Genomic DNA, 25,188 nt, shown 5'->3' on the forward strand with positions numbered 1-25,188 from the left:
TGTCTTAGCGACAGACGCACAAGAAAACAACTCAGAGCAGACTTGAGTTAAAGTGAGGTGGACTGGTATTCAGAGGGGTGTGTTCAGATTTTGGGATGTCAGAGCTGAAAGAGCCTTTGAATATCATCTGCTTCTGGGGCACCTGGGCGGCTCAGTCGGTTGAGCACCCGACTTCAGCTCAGGTCACAGTCTCACATTTTGTGAGTTTGAGCCTCACATTGGACTCTGTGCTGACAGCTCGGAGCCTGGAGCCTGCTCCGGATTCTGTGTCTCCCTCTCTCTCTGCCCCTCTCCTGCTCATGCTCTGTCTCTCTCTCAAAATAAATAAACATTAAAAAAATTTTAGAAAATTGTCTGCTTCTACCCCCCCCCCCAATTTTCCTATAGTTAAACTGAAGCCCAGAAAGTGGGAGTGACTTGCCCAAGTTCACACAGCAAATTTATTAAAGAATAGATTTGTTGCTTATGGGTTGTGTGAATTTGAACAGATCACTTCCCTGCTCGGAGCCTCACTTTGTCTAGTGCTGACAATCTATGAATCTAGGAACAATCCTATTCTTTTTTTTTTTTTTTTTAACGTTTATTTATTTTTGAGACAGAGAGAGACAGAACATGAACGGGGGAGGGGCAGAGAGAGAAAGGGAGACACAGAATCAGAAGCAGACTCCAGGCTCTGAGCCATCAGCCCAGAGCCCGACGTGGCACTCGAACTCACGGACCGTGAGATCGTGACCTGAGCTGAAGTCGGAGGCTCAACCGACTGAGCCACCCAGGCGCCCCGGAACAATCCTATTCTATAGTCATTTGCCAGAGTCCTATTTGGAGGTCTCTTATGATGGTTCTTGTCTTAGTTCAAGTAAGATCTAAGGCCCGTTGTACATAAGAAATCTCCTGGTGACACCTTAGGTGCTTTCAGAAGTGACACCAACGGATGGGAATTCTCAAGTCTGTGTCATGTCAGACTCCTGAGGTGGCTCAGCCCTGCGGAATGCCAAAGGCCTGTGAACACACATGGCAGTTTGCTCCTCAGTTACAGTGCAAAAAGGCTATTCAAACAAAGGTTATTCTGTCCTTGGCTCTGTTTCCAGCCACAGATTGAATTCAACCCGGACTGAGTCTCAGCTCTGGCCACAGGCTGAGCCCTGATCCTCAAAGCCCTGACCACGGACTTAACCCCGATTCCAGGTCTGTGACCTGGTCACTGACTGGTACTGACCCCAGCCCCAGGTGAAGACACATACATGTATGATGTTAGTCAGTTTGGGTATCCATTTCTCTGTGGAACGAGAACCGGCCTAGTATCTTGACTCCCTCTCTGGTGCTCTTCCCCCTATGTCAGCGCCTCTTCCTTGTGCTCCTCCCTTACTATTGCCACCCCCTCCCACCCGCAAGGTATCCGGCTCGCTTCTGCTTTCTCTTTCCTCCTGCTGCCCAGTCCTGCTTTCAAGAGACAGTCAGTTATCAGGTAAAACCATCAATTGCTCTAGCCTCTCTCCAAAGGTGATGTGAACTGTGGGAATTGAGGCTTCTGTTCCCAAGTGACAGAATCCCAGACTGCAGAAGCAGAGATAGGGCAGGAAGGGAGCTCCCATCGTATGAAGTAGTACAGAGGACAAACTTGGAATCAGAAGGTCAGGGCCTCAGCCTGGTTCTGCTACTAATTCCAGCCATGCAGACACCAGACAAGTTGCCTTTCTCTCCCCCTCAGTTTTCCCAGCAGTAAAGAGAGATGGTTGACCCCAAGAGACAATCATTGAGGACACTTCTGGCTTTAATATCCCGTGATTCTAAGACTCTAAGATCCAAAGATGCTGTTGCCTTGATTCTGAGCCTGTTCTGAGCTTCGGGAAAGGAAGTCAGGGTGTTTACGTCTGCAGCCTTGTACTCCTGTCCTGCTAGGGAGGAGTCAATAGATCCTCAGACACCAGGAGTGGCCCCTCCAGTACTTAGGAGGCCTAGAACAGTGGGTGTGTAGGGGGACCCACCGGCAGGGACCCTGCCCTGCTTTTCAGCTTAGTTGCATCCCCATCTACCTGTCCAGATTTACACGGGGGAGGGGGACACCTGAGTGAAGGCTTGACATCTGGCTCCAGGCAGGCCCCTCTCTGGGTCTCTCTAGGTGGTTCTGCACTTCCTCACTCCCACCAGTAGAGGTCTCTGTCTCACTCACTGGCTAGCTGGCTGCTGAGCAGGAGCTGGGTAACAGCTGCGCAGTTGTTCCAGCTGTTGCACCTGTTCCAGGACTGGCCTCTCAAGTTCCCCCAGCCACCAGCCATGGCGCCGGTCTCTGGGAGAGGGATCCTGAATCCCTTGGACTCCCAAAGAAAAGGACTGGTGTGAGAGCGGTGCCCCTGGGAGATGCAGTGCTGAGATCATTTCAGGCAACCCCCTGGAGGGGATCTCATCCCATCCCAGAGAAGGCGGTTCCAGTCTTCTTATGTTACCCATTCTTACAGCTGGGATTCTTCCTTATATCTCACCTGGATCCTTTTGTTCGCAATTCAAAGCCATTTCTTCTGGTCCTGCCCCCTTAGGGAAGGGGTGTTCCTATAAGCACCCCCCCTCAGATCTGAAGACTGCCACTGGAGTTTGTGCTAGCATAAATCAATGATCTTAGGCAAGTCCCGACCTCTCTTCTCGGACTCAGTTTCCACATCTGTAAAATAAAGGATTGGATGTCATCTCTCAGTCCCTAACTTTCTAAGATTCTGTGAATCTAAGTATCTATGTCCAAGGCAGAACAGCATGTAAACGGTCTCATCTCTGCCCGCCCCCCCCCCCCGGCCCCCGACACTTGCTGGTAACAGAGCTGCCTTTCCTGCTTTGACAGGTCTCTCATTTCAGGTCCTTCTGTACTCCTGAACATCCATCATGTGCCAGAGAAGAGGAGTCAGGTTCAGAGTGAGGGCCCTTTCCCTAGGTCATACAGCTTAGTTACTGAGGACCTAAGGTTTTCACTTCTGATTCCCTTAGGAGGCATCCCCCATTGGGTGCCAGTGCCCAGAGCAGAGCTTATGTCTTAGAGGGAAGCAAGTTTGTTTGCATGAAAGGGAACTATAAATAAATAATGGCTGTGTGGGCGCAAGGGAAAAGATGTAAACTTTCTCACATTCCTGCGCAGCTGGCTCGCTCAGGTTTCTTGAGTTCTTGCAGGCTGGGGACAGGCCAGCCACAGTCCCAGGCCTCTCTCCTCACACCCCAGATCCCCTGGTCCCTTCCAGCCTCCCCTGCATCCAAGAAGCTTCTTTTTGGTTGTCTTTTCTGTTTCTTCTTGGAAGAATTCCCAATCACACTACCCACTCCTAACTATCCCCTATGAGGCCTTTATAGCATGAGAGTTTCAAAGCAGACTGTGGGATGACCTCGGATGGAACAGATTGGAAACTTTGACTTACATGTGAAGATCATGGAATTGCTCATCCCCTTACCTACTCGGGCTTCTGCCCTTTTTTACATGGTATTTGGCTTGGGAGTTTAGATGGCGAGGGCTGGAAAGGGGAGGTCAAAGGCTAGTTCCGGTTAGGTGGCAAGGTCAAAGTGCTAAGGGTCAAAGTGCTAAAAGTGCCATCTTACCACATGATGAAGTATTTTCTTTGTTAAAGAGGTTTCCAGGATTAAGGACCATCAATCACCTCCTCTTCCAGAACTTCCCCTCTCCGCTGACTCAGTTCTTTCATGGCACGTTTATTTATCGAGCACCAACTCTGTGTAGGACCTGTGCAGAGCACTGGAGACCCAAAAAGTAATGAGATGTGGTCCCTGCTCTCAAGAAGCTCACAGTTTAGTAAGGAAGAAGAATGCATTTAATAAGTACTTCAAACCCAGTGACAGGAGTTGTCACAGAGGGCTGAACTCAGTTCTGTGGGAGCCCTGAGGAAGGACTGGCAGCTGGCCTGGAAGGGTGGGGCGGCTTCACCGAAAGGGCAGCATCTAGACAGGCTTTTGAAGAATGAGAATGAGTTGGCCAAACATGGAGTTGGAGAATCACATTCCAAGTGAAGGAAACCGCATGGGAAGGCTCAGAAGTGCGAAAGAGCCTGGTGGGGTGGTGAAAGAGTGAGAGATTCAACAAGAGGAGGGGAGGCTGAAAACGAGGCCACCGCTGACAGTGTTGCTGGAAAAGCAGGCAAGAGCCAGCTCATGGCAGTCTGAGGTGACATGATAAGATTTAGAGTCTATATGGTAAACGCTGTTGCCCTGAAATCAGATGGGACCAACTAAGTCCAGCGACTTTAAGTCAGTGTCAAGCTAGGGAAGAGCTTTGGCTATGCCCTATTCAAGCGGATGCTTCAGGCAGGAAGGGGAGCTAGCACCCGGCACGTCCCAGCCACCTGCAGCGGCCTTGCGTGAACCACAGTCACCCCCACCTCTGTGCCTTTGCACGTAGCTCCTGACCTGCCTGACAGGTCCTTCCCCTCCGTCTGCATCTTGTTAACCCCTCCAACATCCAGGCCAGGCATCTTTTCTGGGGGGAAGCCTTCCCCAAAGACTCTGTGCTTTCACTGTCATAGAACTTGTCACACTGTATGTACAGTTGATGCTTGAACAATGTGGGGGTTAAGGGAACCAAGCCCCTCAGAGTCAAAAACCTGCCTTTAGCTTTTGACTCACCCCAAAACTTAATAACTGGTAGCCTACTATTGACTTGAAGCCTTACCGATAACATAAGCAGTCAATCAATACATATTTTGTGTGTTATATGTATTACATATGGTAATCTTACAATAATGTCAGCTAGGGAAAATAAAATGTTATTAAGAAAATCATAAGGAAGAGAAAATACATTTACAGTACCGTGGTGTAAAAAATCCACATATAAGTGGACCTGTGCAGGTCAAACCTGTGTTGTTCAGGGTCAGCTGTATTATATCTATCCATCTTCTTCATTAGGCTGTGAGCTTCTTGAGAATGGGGACTGTGTCTTACTTAGTCATGGCCCAGGCCCATAGACTTGTAGAAGACTTGATACACAAAAGCTCAATAAATTAATGAATAGCAGGAAGTAACATTACTACACCTAATGATAATAACACTTTCTGTTTTTGTATCAAGTGCTCCCCATTCACCTGGTTGTTCAGGCCTGAAACCTCAGTCCTCCTACTGTAGACTGTTCCTTTATCCTCCCCGCCCACATCCAGCCTGCCCCAAAGCCCGCCCACCATACCTCCTAAGTGTTCCTCAAATCTGCACTTTTGCCCATGGGCGCGGCTTCCGTCTTGGCCCAGGCCAGCATTCTCTCACAACCAGTGACTGCAACAGCCTCCCTGGTCTCTCTGCCTCCAGTTTTGCCCTCCTTCTCCTCCAACCCATTCTCCACTCCTGTGGCCACACTGATAATGCTAAAATGCAAACCTGACCATGGGCATGCCCCGGTTTAAAACTTTTCCGTGCCTTTCTTTTGCCCTCTGGATTCTCAAGGCCCCTTGTGAGCCTCTCCCTCCCTCTCCAGCCTCCTGACCCCTTTCATCTCTGTATCCCATCCCTGAGGTCTGTGTAGGCAGAGGGGGTGTTGAGGGAATCTGGCTTGTGAGTGCAGCTAGGAGAGTGTGGGGAGCCACAGGAAACAGGGTTGGTGAGGTTGTAAATGACACCTGGGAGATGTGACCTCAGTGGCAGGTACCCTGATATTCATGCCCTAATGGGTGTCTGGGGGCTGCCCATAAAATTGTGGGAACAAATGGAATACCATGACAAACAGACTGGTAGGGAAGTTTGGAGTCAGCACCCGGATCTGCTTTTTGTTTTTAACCTACCATTTACATTTATTTATTTTTGATAGAGAGAGACAGAGCACAAGTGGGGGAGGGGCAGAGAGAGAGGGAGACACAGAATGCGAGGCAGGCTCCAGGCTCTGAGCTGTCAGCACGGAGCCCGACACGGGGCTCAAACTCACAAACTGTGAGATCATGACCTGAGCCAAAGTCAGACGCTTAACTGACTGAGCCACCCAGGTGCCCCTAATCTACCATTTAACAGAGCATCTAATACATGTCAGGCACTAGGCACGTTGCATATATTATCTGATTTAATTCTACAATAACCCTGAGAGGTAGCCAAAACTAATCCCGTTTAACAGATATGGAAACTGAGACCTGGAGCGATTAAGTAATTTGTCTAAACTCAGGCTACAGATAAAAGCCAAATCCAGTTTGAATCCTGACCTATCTGACTCCAAAGCCAGGGTCTTTGGACTATATACACACACCTACATGCATTTTGAGGGGTAGGAAGCCTGTCCAACTTTAATTCTTCTCTGTCTAAAGCCTGGAACAGGGCCAACTGTCCTTTTCCTCCACTGCTGTCTTTTCCCTGAGTTAGACATCACTGCTAGGGGCCATTAACTCCAAAAGATCCTCAAGAGCAGGCCCAGTTGCCCCCTGAGTTGGGGAGAGGAATGTGGGTACAGGTAGATGGGATGAGGTACGGTGGTGGGTGGAGAGGGGCAGCGGGGCAGGCCCAAGGGCAGGGCAGGTGGGAGAAGGCCACAGAAGATCAAGGGAGCAGATGGGAAAGGAGGGGATGTGAGAGACAAACTTGGCCTCCTTCTTCATGTTACTCACTGGCTCCCTGAACCTTATCCTAGCCCACCTTGGAAGCCCCAAGAGCTTGGGTGTGTGGCACCACCAATATATCCTAAATCGTGGAAGCTTGAAATGATCAAATCTTAGAACCACAAAATCACAGAAGCTTCATGTTCTCATGAAATGTAGGCTCTTAGAAGCACAGAATTCTCAAATCTTCAATCTTAGAAACTTGCAGTCTTAGAATTGAGAAATCACAGACTCATAAGCAGTATCTGTGCAGAAACCTTTGGAGATCAAAGTTCACCACCCCCCTTATTTTGCAGAAGAGAAACTGAGGCTGAGAGAAGGAAGAGCAAGGCTTCCTCATTGTCACAAGGTGATTTGGTGGCAAAAGGAGTTAGAGCTCCTCCCAGCCATAAGCAAGGATGGGGGCTAAAGCCAGGACTGCAGGGATGGAAGAGGCTGCGGCCTGGCTGGTCCTCTTTCTGTTTGGCTTTGGCATGGCCTTGGGGCACTCACCTCCCTGGTATAAAAGGGAGCCCCAGGCAATGCCACCCTTCCTTGTGCCTCTCACCTTGGAAGGTGGGGTTGGGTGGGGTTGTGGCCGCAGGGCCTCCTGTGGTTGAGGGACCGGCCTGCCAGGCCCCACACGTTCTCAGCCACTGCCAGGTCTGTTGGTGGGGCAACCGGCTTCCTGGCCTGGGCATGGGCTGAGCCGTTCCCTCTGTCTCCGTGCTCTGAGCAGGCGGCAAGGGGGAGGGGTGCCAACTGGCACAGGGGCCAGGCTACAGGGCCGCCCCAAGGAAGGTGGGAGTGGAGGGTTTCTTCAGCAACGAGGCTCAGACCGAAGGCTTCTTCGAGGTTGTGTTGCAATCGGCCCCCTCCTGGGTGGGGGGAGGGGACTGAGGAAGAAAGACATTATTCAATCCTTGGAGAGTTGGGCTGGCTCTGACAAGCACCCCAGCTGGGGCTGGGTCCCGCCTTCTCCGCCAGCGGGGGCTGAGAGATAAACACAGCTCATTTGATACGGGCCAGCCTGGGCCTTGCTGGGAACGGGATCTGCTGTCTGATCCCCCCTCTACTTTAGGGAGCTGGGGAGGGGGTGGGGAGAGAACCAAGCCTTGTGCTGCTACAGTCCCCAGCGGCCACTGAAGCACAGACTCTGAGGGCATCATGACCGGGACTTCAAATCTTTGTTCCTGGAGGCCTGAGAGGCAGAGCAGGAGTCATGCAAGGAACCAGAGGGAGGCCGGTTCCAGCTTCTTACAGGGGAAACTTTCTGCAGGTTAGGAATGGCCCCTGAGCCTCTCTCCTCTGGAGGTGTGTGCCAGGGACCCGCCCCAGCACCCCCGACTTGGAGAGGCGATTTCTGCATTGCATGAGCTGCCCCTGCTGGTGTGCTGCTTTCAGCTCTCTGTGATTCTGTGTGGTCCAATATCTAACAGGAAGACTCTAGGAAGTGGGCAGGAGGAGGTATGAAAGGCACCTTCTAGATTCTAGACCAGTAGGGAACAGGGAAAGAAAATAGAGAACAGGGTAAGGTGTCGGCTGAGACAGAGAGAGGAGCCCCTAGGCCCTGGGATTGGGCAAAAAGCCATGGAGTGGGGAGGTGAACTGCGGAGGGCTCTGCCTGGGAGTAGAGTCCTGGATTTAAAACACTAGCTGGATGGCCTAGACAAGTGCATCCTCAGTTTTTCCATCTAGTTTTCTCATCATTACGGTAACAACCCCACGACCCTGTTAGAGGGACACTATCATCAAGATGACCCATCTTGCAGGGTCATTGTTACCACAATTATCATAATCCTAGCGCTCGACTAAGTGTTAGGAACTGGGCTAAGTAAGCCCTTGACAAGCATCATCCAATTTAACGTTCAAAACAATAATGCCAATGAGAGAATTAAGTAATTTATGTAAAGAGAAGATAGTCAATAAATGTTGGCTCCTTTTTCCATAGCTCAATCTCATCTAATTCCACCAACCTTGGGGACAGCTTAGCTTGTGCTAGGCATCCCAGTTCCTCCCTAAAAGAGTTTTCCTGTAGGACTGACAGCATCCCTTCTGGGTTGTAAAAATCACCAGGTACCTGTGAGGAGGAGATCTGGCGGGGACAGGGCAAAAGGCAGCAGGGTGAGGCACAGGGCTGTGAGCCAGACCTGGAGCCCCGACCCAAGCCTAGGTGGTGATCTGGTAAGAGGTGGGGGCAGGCGGGGAGACTGATTGGCTGTGTGAAGTGAGTGAGGAAAGCAGGATTGCAGGAGATGTATCTAACCCACCTGGTGAAACAACCATTTCTCAGTCATTCCTAGAAGCATTCATCTGCATATAGACAACTGACATGCAGATCACAAAAGTAATCAACCATAGTGCAACCATAGTAGTCGCAATGACCATTGTTAAGGAAATTTAGGGGTCAGCTTTCTAAGAACTTTTCACTACGTAGCCCTTGTTTTCCCAGTTCAAACACTTTCCATCACAGCTTGCTGAGCTGTAAGGACACAGTACAGTATGAACACAGAAAAATTGCTCTGAGTGGCTTTATTGAAAAGGTGGGTCATAGGACCCAGAGATGGTGTGTGTGTGTGTGTGTGTGTGTGTGTGTGTGTGTGTAGGGAGAGGCTCAGCAGTGGGAAGGGGTGGGGTGCAGAGATGTAGTAAATAAATAAGCAAAATGGGACCAAGGGAAAGGAAGCCAGTGTTATTATGAGGACAGAAGGAGCTCTGGACTGAGAGTCAGGAAGCTTGGGCTAGCATCCCTCCTTGGTGACTGACCCTAAAGGTGACTGACCTCCTTGGTGACTGACCTTAATTTATCCTCTCAGGGCCTCAGAGTGTTCATCTAATAACATTTATACCACAATTTAAATCTGTAAACACTTTCACTGTCTGATCCCCCTAACTGCCCTGTGAGAGAAGGGGGAAGTGACACATCCAAAGTCACACGGCAAGTGTGTGGACAAGCTAACAAACTCGGATATTCTGGGCCCCTGACTGGAGAGCACTTCTGGTGGATTCCCTTTCACCTAAGTGGTCCAGATGACGTCCTTCCTAGAGCCAGAAAGAAGAAGAGATGAAGCAGGGTCTTTGGGCTGGAGCCTCCTAGGACTGACAAAGTACCGGTTGGCTTGCCAGGCCCAGACATGTTCTGCCTTTTCCATGGGAAGAGATATTCCCCCGGTGAGAGCTGGCACCCCTACTTGGAGCCACAGGGCCTGATGTACTGCCTGCGCTGTACTTGCTCTGAGGTACGTTCCTTTGGCCGCGTGACCACCTGTGACAGGTATGTCCGGGAGACCCTAGAGAAGTCATCCCAGAGAGAGGGTGGGGCCATGCTACTTCCCTAGCGAGTACGCAATACGTGGGAACAGACAGCTGTGTGCGCCTCCCAGAGATCAGTCACACCACGGGTCAGTGGCTGGGCTGGGCTGGGGACCCGGCCCTTCCATCTTTCAGCCCAGCCTTCCTTCCATGTTGGCTGCTGCCAGCCTCCTTGTGTCCCATGCAGCAGAGGACAAGAGCCTCCCTGTTCTGACCTCCCATTCCTTCCTTTCCTTGTGCTATTTCCTTCCGGCCACCTCTCTTGCTGCCCTGCCTTAGGATGTGCTCTCCCAACTCCATTGGCTCAAATGCTGACTCTTTAAGGCTTCACCCAAATGCCCCCCTCACCATTAGCCTTATTATTGGATGCCTCGCCTGCAAGTGTGTCTCCTTCTTGGATGCCACATAAGATTCTCTGTCCCTTTCTCCTGATCACTGTTGGCCAAGTATAATAATTATCTGTGTCTGTCAGTTACTGCCCCTTCTACATGGGGCCCCTGAGAGCAGGTCTTCCTGGCCGCTACTCATGCCCAATTTGGTGTCCTGCCAGAGGCCGAACAAACTGGGGCAGAGACCAGATCTTTTTGTTCACTTCTGTGTCCTTTCCCCCACCCCACCCCAGCACCCTCCACAGAGCCTTGCACTATCAACTGGGTGGAATAAATAAGATCCCCAGGTGGCCCAGAATTCTCAGGCCAGGTATGAGGGTGGAGGGGTGAGGATGGAGGGGGAGTGATTTGGGAGGCTTGAAACACCCCTTCAGCTGCCTGGGCCCAGCCTGGTTGGTGCGATATCCTCAACAGTCTTTGTCTGGGTGCTGGTGCTTGAGGTGGACAGCGTACCTAGCTCCTACCTGGAGCCAGCCCCTTGGCATCTTTCCCTGAACAAAAGCCAAGAGAGGAATGCAGAAAGCCTATAAGGGCCTCCCTTGTTAAGACAATCCTCAAAGTGGGAGCACAGAAGAGCTTCTGGGAAGACATTGGGAGGTGGAGGGGGGTGGACTAGCCCCTCTCCTGACTCTGATCACTGGGGTCTCACTCCTCCTGGGATCTTTCCCTCTGATTCCCCACTGCTTCTACCATGTTGGTCTGAGGCAGAACACTGCTGCCAACGGAGACACAACCCCCCACAACCGCCCCCCCCCCCGCCCGGTTCTCCTTAGCACATCTGAGGCCAATCAGGCTTTACAAAAAGAACTTTATGAAATATAGCCAGAGAACAGAAAGAAAACCATAACAGAAAATTCCAGACATATCATGCGGTCCAGTTGACAAAGTCCAAGTTTTGTGATCCACTGGAGCTAATTTGTTTCTCCCTCCTCCGAGTTTCCCCAACCCAAGTGATCGTGCCGGTATCTCCAGAAAATATCCTGAATTCCTCTACTTCTCTCCACTGCTCCCCTTAATGAAAGCCACCTTCATCTCTCCCTGGGCTGTTACACCAGCCTCCCAACTGGTCTCCCTGTTCCCCCTCTAAATCTGTCCTCCACACAGCAGCTAGAATGATCTTTTCTGAACCTAAAACTGATCACGTTATTCCACTCTTTAAACCTTCTCATTGCACCTAAAGTAAAATTCAAATTTCCTGCTTTGGGTTCTACATAAGCTGCCTTCTGCCTCTTTCTCAGACCTCATCTCCTACCTGTGCCAATGCTTCAACCTCATTCCTACCTGGTGGTTCCTCCGCCTGAAATATGTCCCGCCAGTTGAATCTTCTCACAAATGGTCCCTTTCATCTCACAGTTTGTCACATAAAAGTGACCTCCTTATGAGGCTTTCTTTGGTAGCTGTTTCTAAAACACTCTAACTTGATTAGCCCAAGCACATCACCCTATTTTATTATCATTATAAGTTTAACATCTGAAATGACCTTGTTCCTACTTGTTTATTTTTTATAGTCTCTCTCCTACTCATAGGATGCAAATTCTGCGAGAGCAAAAACCATGTCGGGCTCACCGCTATGTCCCTAGAGCCTAAAAGAGGCTCTAGGGCCTGGCACCCCCGTAGTCTAGTCATGTAGTAAATCCTGAGAGAATGAATGAGTCCCCATCCCGTCCACCAGGGGCTGCTCAGCATCACGGAAGTGCAGGGACCCTGGAGACAGTGCTCACCTATTGTGTGGTCTTAGGCACTTTAACCTCTCAGACAGAGGCTCTTTTCTCATTGTGAAAGTGTGGATAGCAGTACCTACCCCTAGGATTGCTGAGCAAATACAGTGAGATCATATATTTATATATACAAGATAAAGTCCCTACCTAGTAGCCCCTCAGTAAATGGCAGTGATGACTTTCCTTAGAGGCAGTCTGGCTGCATGGCCTTCCACCTGGTCACCTGCCGTTCAACCCCTTGCCTGTCTCTACTTTATTCCTGGCTGCATGTGGCTGATCATCTCCATCCCTTGGCTCCTCCAAGGCTGGAATCAAGAAAGAGATCCTAACTCTTCAGGCCACACAGTTCCTTGCACTCTGCCCTAGTTTCTCATCTGAGGGACTTAGTTCGCCCCTTAGTTCACCTTATTAAGCACCCATGTGTGCCAGGCCTCTAGAAGGCCCCTTTTGGAGCTCAGACCAATTCTGCGGACTCTGGGATGCCCCTTAGCACACTGATTAGTCCTTGCAATCTGGCCGTCTTGAGAAGCGGTGGCCCCAGAGGGACTGGGGTCTGGTCCAGAGTTTTCCATGGGGCAAGAGGTGCTGTCCGGGAACTCGGTGGGCAAGGGGGCTAGAAGCAAACCCGCTGACTTCACAGTGGAACAAAACTGGCTCCCTCCCTTCATCTAAGAAAGAGGCCCTCTATCCCTTCTTTTCTGGCTCTTATTTATTCACTCACTCCTTTGTTCAGACTGTAACAGGCAGTAGCCTGGAGCAAGGCCCTGAGCTGACAATTCAGAGATGAACAGACGAGGCGTGACCCTTGTTTTTGGAAAAGAATTCGTGGATGAATGGACTAGACAGATGTAAATGGTCTGTGACAACATGTGGTCCAGTTGACAAAGTCCAAGATTCGTGATCCACTGGAGCTAATTCGTTTCTCCCGCCCCCGAATGCCATGACCCTTATAACAGAGGGGAGAGTAAGGTATGGGCCACCTAGGTCGGGCTGACAGACTCTGTCTGGTGAGCTGGGAAACCTCCAGAAGGGGCGGTGGCCTCCCTCTCTTTAGCTCCTCTGTTTCTGCTCATCACTCCCCCTCCCCCATTTCTCTGCCCCATCCCTTCTCTTCCATTTGCTGCCCTTGAAAAAGCGTAAAGAACTTTGGGCCCCTCCTTCTCTGGTGCCAGCTCCAAGGCTTTGTGCAAGGTTACCCAAACCTCCTAGAGATTCAGGGAGTGGATCGCAAAGCCCCGAGTCTTCTCCACATCAGGTTTCTAATCTTGTCCTCATCCCTGTCACCTGCCCTCCTGTGTCACATTTCTCTTGTAACCCCAAAGCTCAGGCTCAGAGGTAAAAGAATGAAGCCCCAGATGTAAAACAACAACAGTCAAGATCAATGTCAGAATAAGTCCAGCCTTTTACCTGTATTTCTCAAACACCGGGAAGGGGACACAAGGTCTGTGCAGGTCCGTGCACACTGTGGGGCACATGAGCAGGGGAAGGGGAGAGACTGGACAAATTGAGTTGATTGTTTTTGTTCCGTCACAGGCTGAAAACAAGTGTAGTGTCCCACAGCTGGGATGGGGTTTTGGGAAAGGTCAGGTTCAGGTGGGAGGCAGTGGTTCTTTGGAATCAGGACCTCCCTTCCATGTCCCCTTCAGAGTGCCCATGTGAGTTGTTACCGCCTCCACTGCCCGCCTGTCCACTGCCCCCAGCCTGTGACCGAGCCGCAGCAGTGCTGTCCCCGCTGTGTGGGTAAGTGGCCTCTCTCTCTTCGGCTCCTCTGTGTTTGCTCATCACCCTCTCTCTCTGCTTCTCTGCCCCATCCATTCTCCCCCTTGCCTGCTGACCCCATCCCAATGCAGGCTTCTGGCTAAGAGGCGCCTCTGGCATGAGAGGGGGCAGTCTCTACTATCAGAGGTGTTGAGATGACAAAGGTATTCGGGGGGAAGAAACATCCCAATCCCCACGGAGGGCTGGGGTAGCAGCAAATTTCTCATTCTTAAGTAGCTGGGCTTGGCAGAAGGAGGGAGAAAATGTGGAAAGTGGCTGAAGGTAACAGGGGCGTGCTTGGCCTGTGGATGGCACACTTGGGCTCCAATCTCTCTCTGGCTGGCCGGAGCTGGAGGGGGTGGACATGCCCTGTGTAAGTGGGGGTGAGTAAGCAGGGGCCCAGAAGCCCTGGAGGGAGATGCCAGGAGTCCCACCCTGGGGCTGGGAATGACTACAGGAGTTGGAGTACATGTATTTGGAGATTTCTCCCAGTGCCGAGGTTCAGGGACCCTATGTGTCTTGATGCTAAATGCTTATGATTCTATGATTTTAAGATTCTAAGAGCCTCTGAGACTGGGATTCTAGGAAGTGAAGGTAAAAGAGAAAAGAGGAGAGGTGGTCTGAGAAGGAACTGGCATTACCAAGTGTATATGTAACCACGTGGCCAATGAGGGGCAGCCAGTGGGGAGACCAACATAATGGTAGGGAGATATTGAGCGGAGAATTAATGCTTAGAAGCAACAGGAAGGTGATAAAAGAGGGCTCCAGACTATGGTCTCTAGGCTCTGGAACCAGGGCTCTCCTGGTGAGCTGGGGACCTGTGTGGAGTATGTGTGCAAAGGGGCTCATTTTCCATGCAGAACCCCAGTAGAGATCTGACCGACGCCCTGGCTCGGGTCACAGATGTTCCTGGCTCTCAGTCCCCTTGGGGAGTAGGGGCTCTGAGCTTCATCCTGCCCCATGAGGGGGGTCATCGTGCCTCCTCCATGGCAGAGGCTCACTCCAGGAGTCCTTACCTCTCCTTGCTGATTTTGTGCATTGGCTCCTTCCTTCTTACATGCTCCTCTCTCCCTCTCCGTGCCCTGCCCCTTTGCCTGCCTGGCTGTACATGTTCCTCATAACTCAGCTCAGCCATCAGCTCCTTTGGAAAACTCTCCCTGCCCAACCCCCCACCCACCCCACCCCTGGCTGAGTTAGGGGCTCCTTCTCTGTGCTGCCATGACTTCTGTGCTTCCATCTGCCCTAGCCCTTACTTCTACAGCAGCACTGCTCGTAGGATATTTCTCTAACCCCTCAGAATGTGAGAGTCCTGCTGGGAGGGGCTGGGTCTTACCCAGCACTCCATTCCTAATGCCTAGCCTGGTGCCTGCTACAGAGAAGGTGCTTGGTAAAGGTGTCTTGAGGGAATGAGTGGGTACTCTCAGGAATGGAGACTTATCCTGCTACCTGGCAGGATGAGGACTGGCTAGTTGGCAGGTGCTGACAAGTGGGGCTATGGTGGCCAGTGAATGACAGGAGCTTACACCAAGCACAGGGATAGTCTAGATCATTCCAGCTGACTCTACTAGGATATAACTCTGTGTGGGGCCTCATTTTGTTCACTGCTGTATCCCCACCACCTAGGACAGTGCCTGGCACTAGAGGGGATTCATGGATATGCTCATTGAATGTTAAGTGAACTAATACAGGTCCCCACTGAGTGGGGCTTTGTGGAGCTGAGGCTTCTGGCACTTGTCAGGGCCAGCTCAGATACTGAGGGGCTGAAAGGCCTTGGTGGGGACCCATCAGAGGGAGCAACATGGTCAGATGTAGTTATCAGTGAGACCTCTCAATTAGCTAATATGGGGACTGGCTGGGAGGGCTGAAGCCAGAGCTTGGTTTAAATGCCAAGATAGGATAAGCTGCGAAATCTTCGGAAAAGTGGACCAGTGAATTTTGACCAAGCTTTTGGAGTAATGTGAAACCTCAACTTTTTCTTCTTCCTGCCCCGCCTCCACTTGAAGAACCTCACACCCCCTCTGGGCTCCGGGCCCCCCCAAAGTACTGTCAGCACAATGGGACCATGTACCAACACGGAGAGATCTTCAGTGCCCACGAGCTGCTCCCTTCCCGCCTGCCCAACCAGTGTGTCCTCTGCAGCTGTACCGTAAGACCTTCCGCCTTCTTGTGAGCACAGGCCGGCACAGATAGGCCGGCAAAGCGTAATGGTGTGGTATGGTGGGGGAGACGGAGGGGGGGGGGGGGGGGAAGGATTGTTCCTCTCTGGTCAAAGCAAAGTGAGAGTGAACGGGCTCAGCGGGGAGGGAATCTCTGAGGTTTGGAATGTCCTGCCCTTCTCTGGGCTTCCGCATCCTCCTGAGCTGCCTATTGCAGCAGGGTCACCACAGTTACCTCGTACTGACATTTGCCCATTTCTGTTTCCCCCAGTAACTCTACACTCCTCAAATAGAGGGAGCATACCCAATTCATTGTATCCTCTGCTGCTACCAGCCCAGGGCCTGGTACACAGATGTGTATAATGATTGTTGAATGAATAAGTGAATGAGTGAATGATCAGCCCTGGGGTACGGAGACAGGGTCAGACTGCTTGTTGCAAATGGATTTAATCTGAAGTTGCTTATACTCCACCGGCTTGGGTCAGGGTTGGGCCTGGGGACAGGCAGAACTGACCCTGCAGTGTTATCAGGGGACAGAGACTAAAGCCAAGCGGGGCCGGATCTGGAAAGTCTTCACCCTTCCCCTCAGTGGGCTTAAGTGTGGCCCTGCTATAGGTTTACAGGTGGCTTTTGCCATGGCCTTCTTACCCTGGAGTTTAACTCATCTGTGCATTGGTCAGAGAAACTCCTGCTCTCCTGATTTCCATACTGTCTGCTCATCAAACTTCTCTGGGCCTCACTTCCTCCCAGTGTGGGAGGGAGTCTGACCAGGTGATCACCAACGTCCTGTTTAAAATAATAATCTGAGTTAGCAGTGACACAAGGGTAAGAGGCCTAGATTAGACGTCAGACACCCGTGTTTGAGCTCCAGCTCTGCCACGGTTCCCTGTGTGACCTTGATCTAGTCACTTCCCTGGGGCCTGTGTCCCCATCCATCTTTTCAGGGACAGGATCCTATCAGTCTGAGATTCAGAATCTTAAAGTATCTGTGCTGCAGAGCAAACAACTTACAAATGACAAAGAGTGACCACTTATAAATCAACCTAGAGAGCAATTATTTTTGTAGGGCTTGAGCCTCTTCCAGAGGTCTGATACATTATACCTGCTGGTTCATGGGAATGCCTTGTGTTTATAAACAGTACCCCAAAGACCCTAGGAAAAGGATATTACTGTACTTATTTTCAGATGAGGAAATTGAGGCTCAGATCAGTTAAGCAACTTGCCTGAAATCACGCAGCTAGTTAAGTGGCAGAGCCAGAATTCAGATGTAGGGCCACATGACTCCAAAATTCATGTTCCTTTCCCCGTGCTGTGCTGCTTCCTGTAAAGGGACAAGGGCCTGGATGAGGAGGAGTCTGTGGAAAGAGACAGAAGTGATGGCATGGCCTTAGGGTGGTGAGAACATTCTTATGATTCCTTGTCCCTTCTCCTTGGATACTTGGATCTCCCCTTCTTTCTTCTCCTCCCTGTTTAAATGGGACTGGCTTGACTCCTGGCCTCCTGAGGCTCACTGGAAAAGGAATAGGGAAAGGACTCAAGGTAATATCACTTCCTCCCAGGTACATCATGCCTTCCAGTTTAAGAAGGGTTTTCACAACCATTCCCTCACTTGATCTTCACAACCCAGATGGGAGTGTCCCCATTTCACAGAGGAGGAAATTGAGGCCCAGAGAAGAAAAGTGACTCACCACAGGTCATCTGGCTTCTGATTCCCAGAAGGCCCTTTCCCCTACAGTGTTGCCTCTCTAGGCTGGGTCCTGAAGCTGGGGACCTAGGGTTTTCAGTCAGAGCAAGATGATCCCAGGATGTATCCCATTGATCCCCCTCCTCTCTGCTGGGCCCCCTGTTCCAGGTCAGGGGGAAGGGTGTTGACTTCAGTAGGAAAAGCCCGCAGGCTGGGCTCTAATCCATTCTGCTGGGTTGCGTCTCTGACTTTAGGCAGTTCAGGCAGCTCTCCAGGCTCTTCACTTCTATAGGATGGAAGAATCCCACCTCCCCAGCTTGCTGTGAGAGCCTAGGCAGAGACAGGGTCTGAAAGCACTTTACAAGCTGAAGGATGAATGCTAACTAATCCGGGGCCAGGGGAGGGGGAGGGATTGGTTGGGTATAGGGGATCCTTCCTCTGAGTTGGCTGGGCCTTGCCCAGGATGCTTGGCTGCTCCCTCCCACCCTCACCTCAGGGGACACCTCAAGGCAATTTGCCCTCAGGGCAGGGGGGCTCTCCTCACCCCAAGGCTGCTCCTCATCACTCATGTCCTATTTGCTCTGTCAGGAGGGCCAGATCTACTGTGGTCTCATGACCTGCCCAGAACCAGGCTGCCCCGCACCCCTCCCGCTGCCTGCATCCTGCTGCCAGATGTGCAAAGGTGAGTCTGTCCCTAGGTCTGGAAGTGCCCACCACCCCCCCCCCACCCCAGGGACCTCGCCATGGGCTATTAGAGGTGGAGGAACCTCAGCTAGGGAAGGACAAATGGCTTGAGCAGAGTGAAGTGCACAGATGGTCAGACTGCTCCCTGTGGGTTGGGTTAGTCCAGGAAAGCTTCCTGGAGGAGACAGGACTGGAGTACAGGAGTACTTCACAGTAGAATGCTTCCCCAGATGTTGGCATTGTGGAAGGGCACTGGACCAGGAGCCAGGTGACTCCAGTTTAGTCCTGGTTCTTCCAGCAAATTCCTACAGATCCCTGTTCCTCTTTGAGCCTCAGCAATGTCATGTGTGCACTGAGAGGTTGGCCTCAGTGATTTATTTATTATTTAAAAAAAAATTTTTTTTAAATTTTATTTATTATTGAGAGACAGAACATGAGCATGGGAGGGGCAGAGAGAGGAGACACAGAATCCAAAGCAGGCTCCAGGCTCTGAGCTGCCAGCACAGACCCTGATGCGGGGCTCGAACCCGCAAACCGCAAGATCATGACCTGAGTCGAAGTCAGACGCTTAACCAACTGAGCCACCCAGGCACCCCTGGCCTCAGTGATTTCTAAGGGACTGTCTAATTCCAGGGTTCTTGGTCTTTGAACCAAGAATGCTTGGAAGGAGCCGGACAGTGTGTGAGGCAGGGGCTAGAGAGAGAGAATCCCACTCGGGGCCTTGTGTGCTGGCACCCCGGGGTGAGTGGGAGACAGAGCTCTAGGGTGTTCCAACTAGGACAGAGGGGACTGGAGGCGGGTACCTGGGAGGGTATAGTATAGACCAAGGCCTGGTGACTTCATATGTGGCTGGATAGGGTGGCTCCCCAGGGGACTGCAGCTAAGCAGGCTGTAGGGATGGGATTCCGGGCCCTTGGGTCACCCATGATACGCACTGAACAAGAATGTCTGGCCCAGCCAAGAGGGAGTGTAGGGAAACGGAGGCAACAACCCAGTGTAGGGAATTTGTCAACCCAACGGTGAAGAGCGGCTGTAACTAGAAGTGGGAATAAGTCCCCACTGGGGCAGAGGGCCCTGCCAGTGCATAGGGACTGCAGAAGTGTCACTAGGCCTGGGAGGTTGAAGGCCTGCAGGGCCCCTATCAGCAAGGCTTAGCGGGTGGAGGTTGACCCAACTTCCCTTTGGGTTTCCAGATGAGTCAAGTAAGAAATCAGCTGAAGAGGACACCACACAGTCACACCATGGGGCGGTGAGTGCACAGCTTTACTGACAGGCTAGGGAGAGGTGGTGAGGGGGGCTGGTATCCAGGGCCTCAATGCCATGACTCTGGAGCAGACAATACCAGTTGTTGTCCTCATTTCTGGTTTTGTCCCCTAGGTCAGCTCCATGCCCTCCACCACGTCCCAGCCCCTCTCCCTAGCCTCCCATCATGGCTGGTGGGTCAGCAGGGGCTGGGAACAAGTGCCATGCAGGGCAAGAGCAGGCTCTAAACTTCCCAAGTTCCCTTCTGAGAAACATTCTGACACTGACACTGTTCTATCTGGAGCCTGTATCTGTCCTTAGTTCAGCCTGCCTGTGGGCAGCACATTCCCCAGAGAATGTGGCCTCTGTCCTGGCCCAGGCTTCCCCACCCAGCTCCTGTGGTACTGGTGCTTTGTCTGGGGGTTACCTCTCTGTCCTCCCCTCTGTCTTGGCCCCTCTCCGTCTTAGTCTAGAGTTAGGATGGGCTAAACTTTCCAGCTTTCTCTGGCCAGAGAGGAAAGAGGTGTGAGGATGGGCTTACACACCGACTCGAGTCACCATCCACCCTCTGTGCTCTGTCTACAATGTAAACAACTTCACCTTCTCCTTTAGCCTGGGTCACCTGGATCCCGGGGGACGGGAGGCTGACCTCCCCTGCTCAGGGACTCCCCAGGGGTCTGGCCTATGAGCTCTCCCTTCTCCTCTGCTGGCTCATCCTCCCTTCTCAGGCTGGGCCTTTTCAGGTGGAGCGGGGCTCTGTGCCGCAGAGCCTGAGCCAGGCCATCTCCTCGCCATCCCACCCTCTCCCTAGGAGGCAGCATGCTAAGCAAAGCCCACCCAGGCTTAGTTCCAGGCCCTGAGCAGCTCCTTACTGGGTAATGTGAGCAAGTCCCATCAGAGGGTTGGGCTTTTCAATTCCTTCTTGCTACTGTTCCACTTGACAAGCATTTCCTGGAAGCCTCCTATGTGCCTGGGCCTGTGCTGGGGCCTGAGACGGTTTCCTGGGAGCTCCTATGGGCTCAGTCGGGCCATCAAAAGGCTGACTCAGACACTGTATGGGGCAGGAAGGGGCTGTAGAAGAAGGACTATGAGTGACTTGGTATTGGTGAGGCGGGTAATAAGCCCACCTGCTCCTACCCCTTGACCTCAAGCGCCGAATCCTCTTAACTAGGAGCTGTGATGCGCCTGACCCATTACACTGCCCTCACCCCATACCCTTTGCTATCACTGCTAGCCCTGCCAAGACCTGGTCTGGAGGGGCAGGGTTTCAGGATCTTGGATTCCAGGGGCTCAAGAAAGGGGGCTCTGGAGACTTGGTCTCCAGATGGGACCTGTTCTTAGTCTTCCTGCCCTGTAGGATTCTGGGGCCTGGTGGGACCTTCAGAGGCCCATCCCCTTATCCCATCACCTAAATCTTCTCAAGGAATTTCCTGACTGTCATCCTCACTACAGACCTGTAGTTTCTAAGTTTCCCAGGTTCCTAATTGCTGTGTCTCCCAGGTCAAGACCTCAGTACCCCTCTGTTCACCCCAGCCCCAAGGCCCTGGCTCTGATAGTCCTGAGAAGGGGTTGGTGGAGACTGGGTTTCCAAACCACTATCCTCTGAGAGTTTTCAAATATCCATTGTCTGAAAACATCTTAGACCCCATCCAGATCTTTCTATCCCTAGCCTGTGCCTCTCTTTACTAGGAAGTCATGCTGGTGTCTACCTGCAGGCCTCACTGCAGCTCTGTCTTGCTGCTCTTCTGCTGACAATGGCCCATCAGTGATCTTCATCCTTCCTGCCATTTGCAGAGACATTCCCAGGATCCGTGTTCAGGGGACAATGGAAGAAAGACGGTCCTGGGCACCCCAGCTCCCACTGGCCTCAGTGCTCCTCTGGGCTTCATCCCTCGCCACTTCCGACCAAAGGGGGCAGGCAGCACAACAGTCAAGATTGTCCTGAAGGAGAAACATAAGAAAGGTGGGGACGGAACCTCCTCTGATCCCTGAGGTGGGAAAAGGGGGCCCCGACTGCTCCCACCTCCCACCCCCGCACCCCCACCCCCCACTCAGTGGTCCCCTGATCTCAACTTGGCCATGAGCTTGTGGATTCACAAAATATCAAAACTGAAGGTGTCCTTAAGGGCATCAGGTCTAAGCCCCCATCTCACAGATGAGGACCCTGAAGTTCAGAGTACTGAGTGAGAGCCAGAACCAGTCCTAGAACCAGAACTATGTGTCAGCACAACAATATTTTTCGAGCCTCTGCCATGTCTTTGCTGGGAATTGAGGGGCACAGAACAGAGAGATGAAAAATGGTCCCTGTCCTCGAGGGGCTCCAGACATGCGAATAAATACTCTAATATAAGGAAGTGGTGAGGGAAAGTTTTTGACAAAGAAAGGAGGGAGCAGAGCTAGGCTGCAGCAAGATGGTCAGGATGCAGCAGGGAAGGAGGCCAAGTGGGCAATGGTGGCAGCAGAGGGGGAGGAAAGCAGGCTTACTGCGGGGGACCGCCCCCCGCCCCCGACCGGTGGAGCAGGAGGAGCTGCTGTCCCAGCCCCTTTTGTACAGATGGGACACTGAGGCTAAGAAAGGGGAAGGGACCTGCCAGAGCTCACACAGCCAGGTAAGTGTCCGAACTTGATTTCAGCTCTCCTCCCACCAGACATGCTGTGACGGGCAGGGGGAGTACTCTCCCTCTTCAGCAAGAACTTTCTGGGCACGTGTCAGCTCTGAGTGCTGAAACAGGGGAGAAGTCAGGGACAGGGGCCAGGTCTGCAGCTGGCCTCAGCTTTACAAGCAGTGTGGCTGGGCCAGACTGGTGGAGCAGGGGGCTCCCCAAGGCCCCACCCCCACCCATCACTGGACTCTGGCCCAGGTCTGAGGCACTGACCCTCCTCCCTTCCTGCCCTCCTTGGCCTAGCCTGCGTGCACAGTGGGAAGACATACTCCCATGGGGAGGTGTGGCACCCAGCTTTCCGCTCCTTTGGACCCCTGCCCTGCATCTTGTGCACCTGTCAGGACGGCCGCCAGGACTGCCAGCGGGTGACCTGCCCCACTGAGTATCCCTGCCATCACCCTGAGAAAGTGGCCGGGAAGTGCTGCAAGATTTGCCCAGGTACAAAGAGATGCTGGAGGCAGGGAGGGCACTGCCCTGAGTGGGCCCTGGGTCCCTGTCCCCAGGGCACAGATACTTGGAACATCTCCGACACAGATGGGGCAATGGACTCAGAGCCATAGGATGTAGGGTTTTTAGATGCACTCGAGTGGAAAATGCCAGACTCACAAAATATTAGACTTATGGAATATCTAATGTTATAGTGACAGATTCAGAGGCTCTCAGTCAAAGACACAGAATCAAATAATGTTCTGGGTTCTTTGAAATCATAAAATCATAGGATGTTAGGCCTTTTAGGAGGAATAGTCAATGTTTATTGTGCACTTACCATGTGCCAAGCAGGCATTTTACATGTGGGAGTTCATGTACTCCTCACCACAAATGGACAGGGCAGGTATCTTTGTCTCCATTTTACAGACCAAGAAAATAAGTGCCCTGTGCAAGGTCACACAGCTCAAATGACAGTTGGAATCCGAACCCAAGTCTGTCTTACTCCAAAGACAATGCTCTTGACCACTGTTGTCTTCCTTTAACCTTCATCTACATATGGGTAAACTGAGACCCAGAGAAAAGAAGGGACTTTCTAAAGTCACAGAGCAAAGTAGTCGTGGAGCTGGAATTAGAACTCAGGCTTCCAGACTTGCCGGCTGAGTTCCTCTAACGCTGTCATGTGACCCTAGGATTAATAAGTGTGCAGAAGAAAACATCAGAGTATCTCATTGGGAGGAACAGCCTGTGATTGTCAACAGTAGCTGTTGTGAGGAACAGGCCCATTCCCTCAATCCTGGAAGGAGAGCAGGTGGGGTAGAAGGTGCGGGCTGTGTTGTGCCTTTACCATTTCTGGTTAGAGGGCTGGGTTGGCAAAACAAAAAGGAGAGGAATGGGGAGGAAAAAAGGGGAAGGAAATGTGTGTCGAGAACCTACCGGCACCAGGTATTGTCCTGTGATTTCACCTAGTTCAATTAATCCTCATCTCTCAGCTGTTTTACAAATGAGATCACAGAGTGGCTGCAATCATCTTAAGTCTGCACCTACCCCAGGCTTTGACGTCAGGAAATGTGAGTCTATGTTAGCTTGCTTACCGACGGACTTCCCTAACTTACTGTTGTGAGCTTAGACAAGTTACTTTCCTTTCGGAGCCTCAGACAGAGTTGATGAAAAATGCTTTATAAATTGTAAATCAACATCCAAACAAAATCCAAATATAAGGGGTCACTATTATTTTTCAGAGTAATATGCTATTGGGACAGGGTTAGGGACAGAGCATGACAGAATGGCACCTGGAAGAAAACGAGGGGTGGGGCTTCAATTTGGATTCTCTTGGAGACTGGCTGTGGTTCACTGCTGGGCTCCCTCACAAACACACTTGATCTTGGGCTCTGCCACTGGAACCCAGTCCATTTCCTCTTAAAAATATGGAGACTGTAGCCTTACAACTCTTAGCGGGACATCTCTAAGAGTTTTATAACTAGGAAGAATTTAGAAGGAAGTGTGTATGTTTAGGGACTTAGTCCTTTAGTCCCTGAAAAATAGGGAATGTTGGTACATGGAAAGTTCCAGGAAATGTCCTTGGAATTCCAACATGTCCAGGCTTTAGGACTGGATCCAACCACTGTCGCCATCACCGCTCCCCGCTACACCCTTACGGTCCCCTCTACCACTACAGTCACACCATCACCTCCACCACCCTCCGTCACAACCATGATCATCACTATTGCCATCATCACCTCAACCCCTCCCAAACCTTTCACTCCATGTATGGTCATGAGAATCTGTGTTTGGTGATGTGGGTGACTCAAAAGACTTGGAGGACATGGCTCCTGGTCTTCATCCCGTGGGTCTCTTTTAGAGAAGAACATACCCAAGTGAGACAGTTACAAGGCAATGCGTGTCAGTGAGACTAAGGGCATGAGTGGGGGGCATAAGCAAGAAGGGCTTTAAAGGCCGCGAGTGGAGAAAAAACAGGGTAGGCTAAGCTGTTCCAGGTCGGCTGCCTGGAGAAGGTGGAAGGTGAGCTGAGCCCAGAAGGATGAGAAGGTTTTAATATGCTAATCAATGGGAAGTGTATGGGAGAAATGCCCCATCTCTTTCCCAGGGGCACCAGAACTTTCCCAAAGACCTTAAAGACCGGAGGGGGGTGTCAGACCAGGGCCCAGCTTCCTGAGCATACCAGGCAGGGGTCGGGAGGAGGGGTACAGAATGTTCACAGCTCCTTGTCTTTCCCAGAGGACAAGGCAGACCCTGGCCACGGTGAGATCAGTGCTACCAGGTGTCCAAAGGTGCCAGGCCGGGTCCTCGTCCACACATCAGTGTCTCCAAGCCCAGACAACCTACATCGCTTTGCCCTCGAGCATGAGGCCTCTGAGCAGGTGGAGATCTACCTCTGGAAGCTGGTAAAAGGTGAGCATGGGCCCACTCCCAGTCGGGCTTACCTCTGGCCTGTCCCCCTTATCAGGGGCCTCCGGGGCCCTCCAGGGCACCTCCAGGTGCCTCTAGCCCAGGAAGACCTGCCTCTGGCTACCCTTCCAGATTTGAGTCTCTGATTCCAAGGTAGAGGGAGACGGAGATTCTGTCTGTGATTCTCTGGCAGTTCTGATAAGCTCATCCAGGGCCT

At 51.8% G+C, this 25,188-nt stretch overlaps 1 protein-coding gene and 1 long non-coding RNA gene across 3 annotated transcripts in view; one reads left to right on the top strand and one right to left on the bottom strand.

The window, feature by feature from the left end:
- The window catches only part of CHRDL2 (chordin like 2), a 32,808-nt gene that overhangs the window by 2,381 nt on the left and 5,239 nt on the right, over window positions 1-25,188 (top strand). For both annotated transcript variants that reach the window (XM_015536996.2, XM_007099094.3), the window contains exons 2-9: window positions 9,657-9,769; window positions 13,596-13,689; window positions 15,711-15,853; window positions 18,136-18,229; window positions 19,425-19,480; window positions 21,268-21,436; window positions 22,380-22,574; window positions 24,801-24,974. In XM_015536996.2, coding sequence (XP_015392482.1) covers window positions 9,657-9,769; window positions 13,596-13,689; window positions 15,711-15,853; window positions 18,136-18,229; window positions 19,425-19,480; window positions 21,268-21,436; window positions 22,380-22,574; window positions 24,801-24,974 — 1,038 coding nt within the window. The remainder of the gene's footprint in view (window positions 1-9,656; window positions 9,770-13,595; window positions 13,690-15,710; window positions 15,854-18,135; window positions 18,230-19,424; window positions 19,481-21,267; window positions 21,437-22,379; window positions 22,575-24,800; window positions 24,975-25,188) is intronic.
- On the bottom strand, window positions 1,437-16,648 carry LOC122231276. The gene is made up of 3 exons (XR_006208465.1): window positions 16,512-16,648; window positions 3,574-3,727; window positions 1,437-2,656 (listed from the first exon to the last, which is right to left on the bottom strand). It is a non-coding gene; the product is annotated as an uncharacterized LOC122231276 (long non-coding RNA).

The sequence above is a fragment of the Panthera tigris genome, chromosome D1 (assembly GCF_018350195.1).
Source record: "Panthera tigris isolate Pti1 chromosome D1, P.tigris_Pti1_mat1.1, whole genome shotgun sequence".
Lineage (NCBI taxonomy): Eukaryota > Metazoa > Chordata > Mammalia > Carnivora > Felidae > Panthera > Panthera tigris.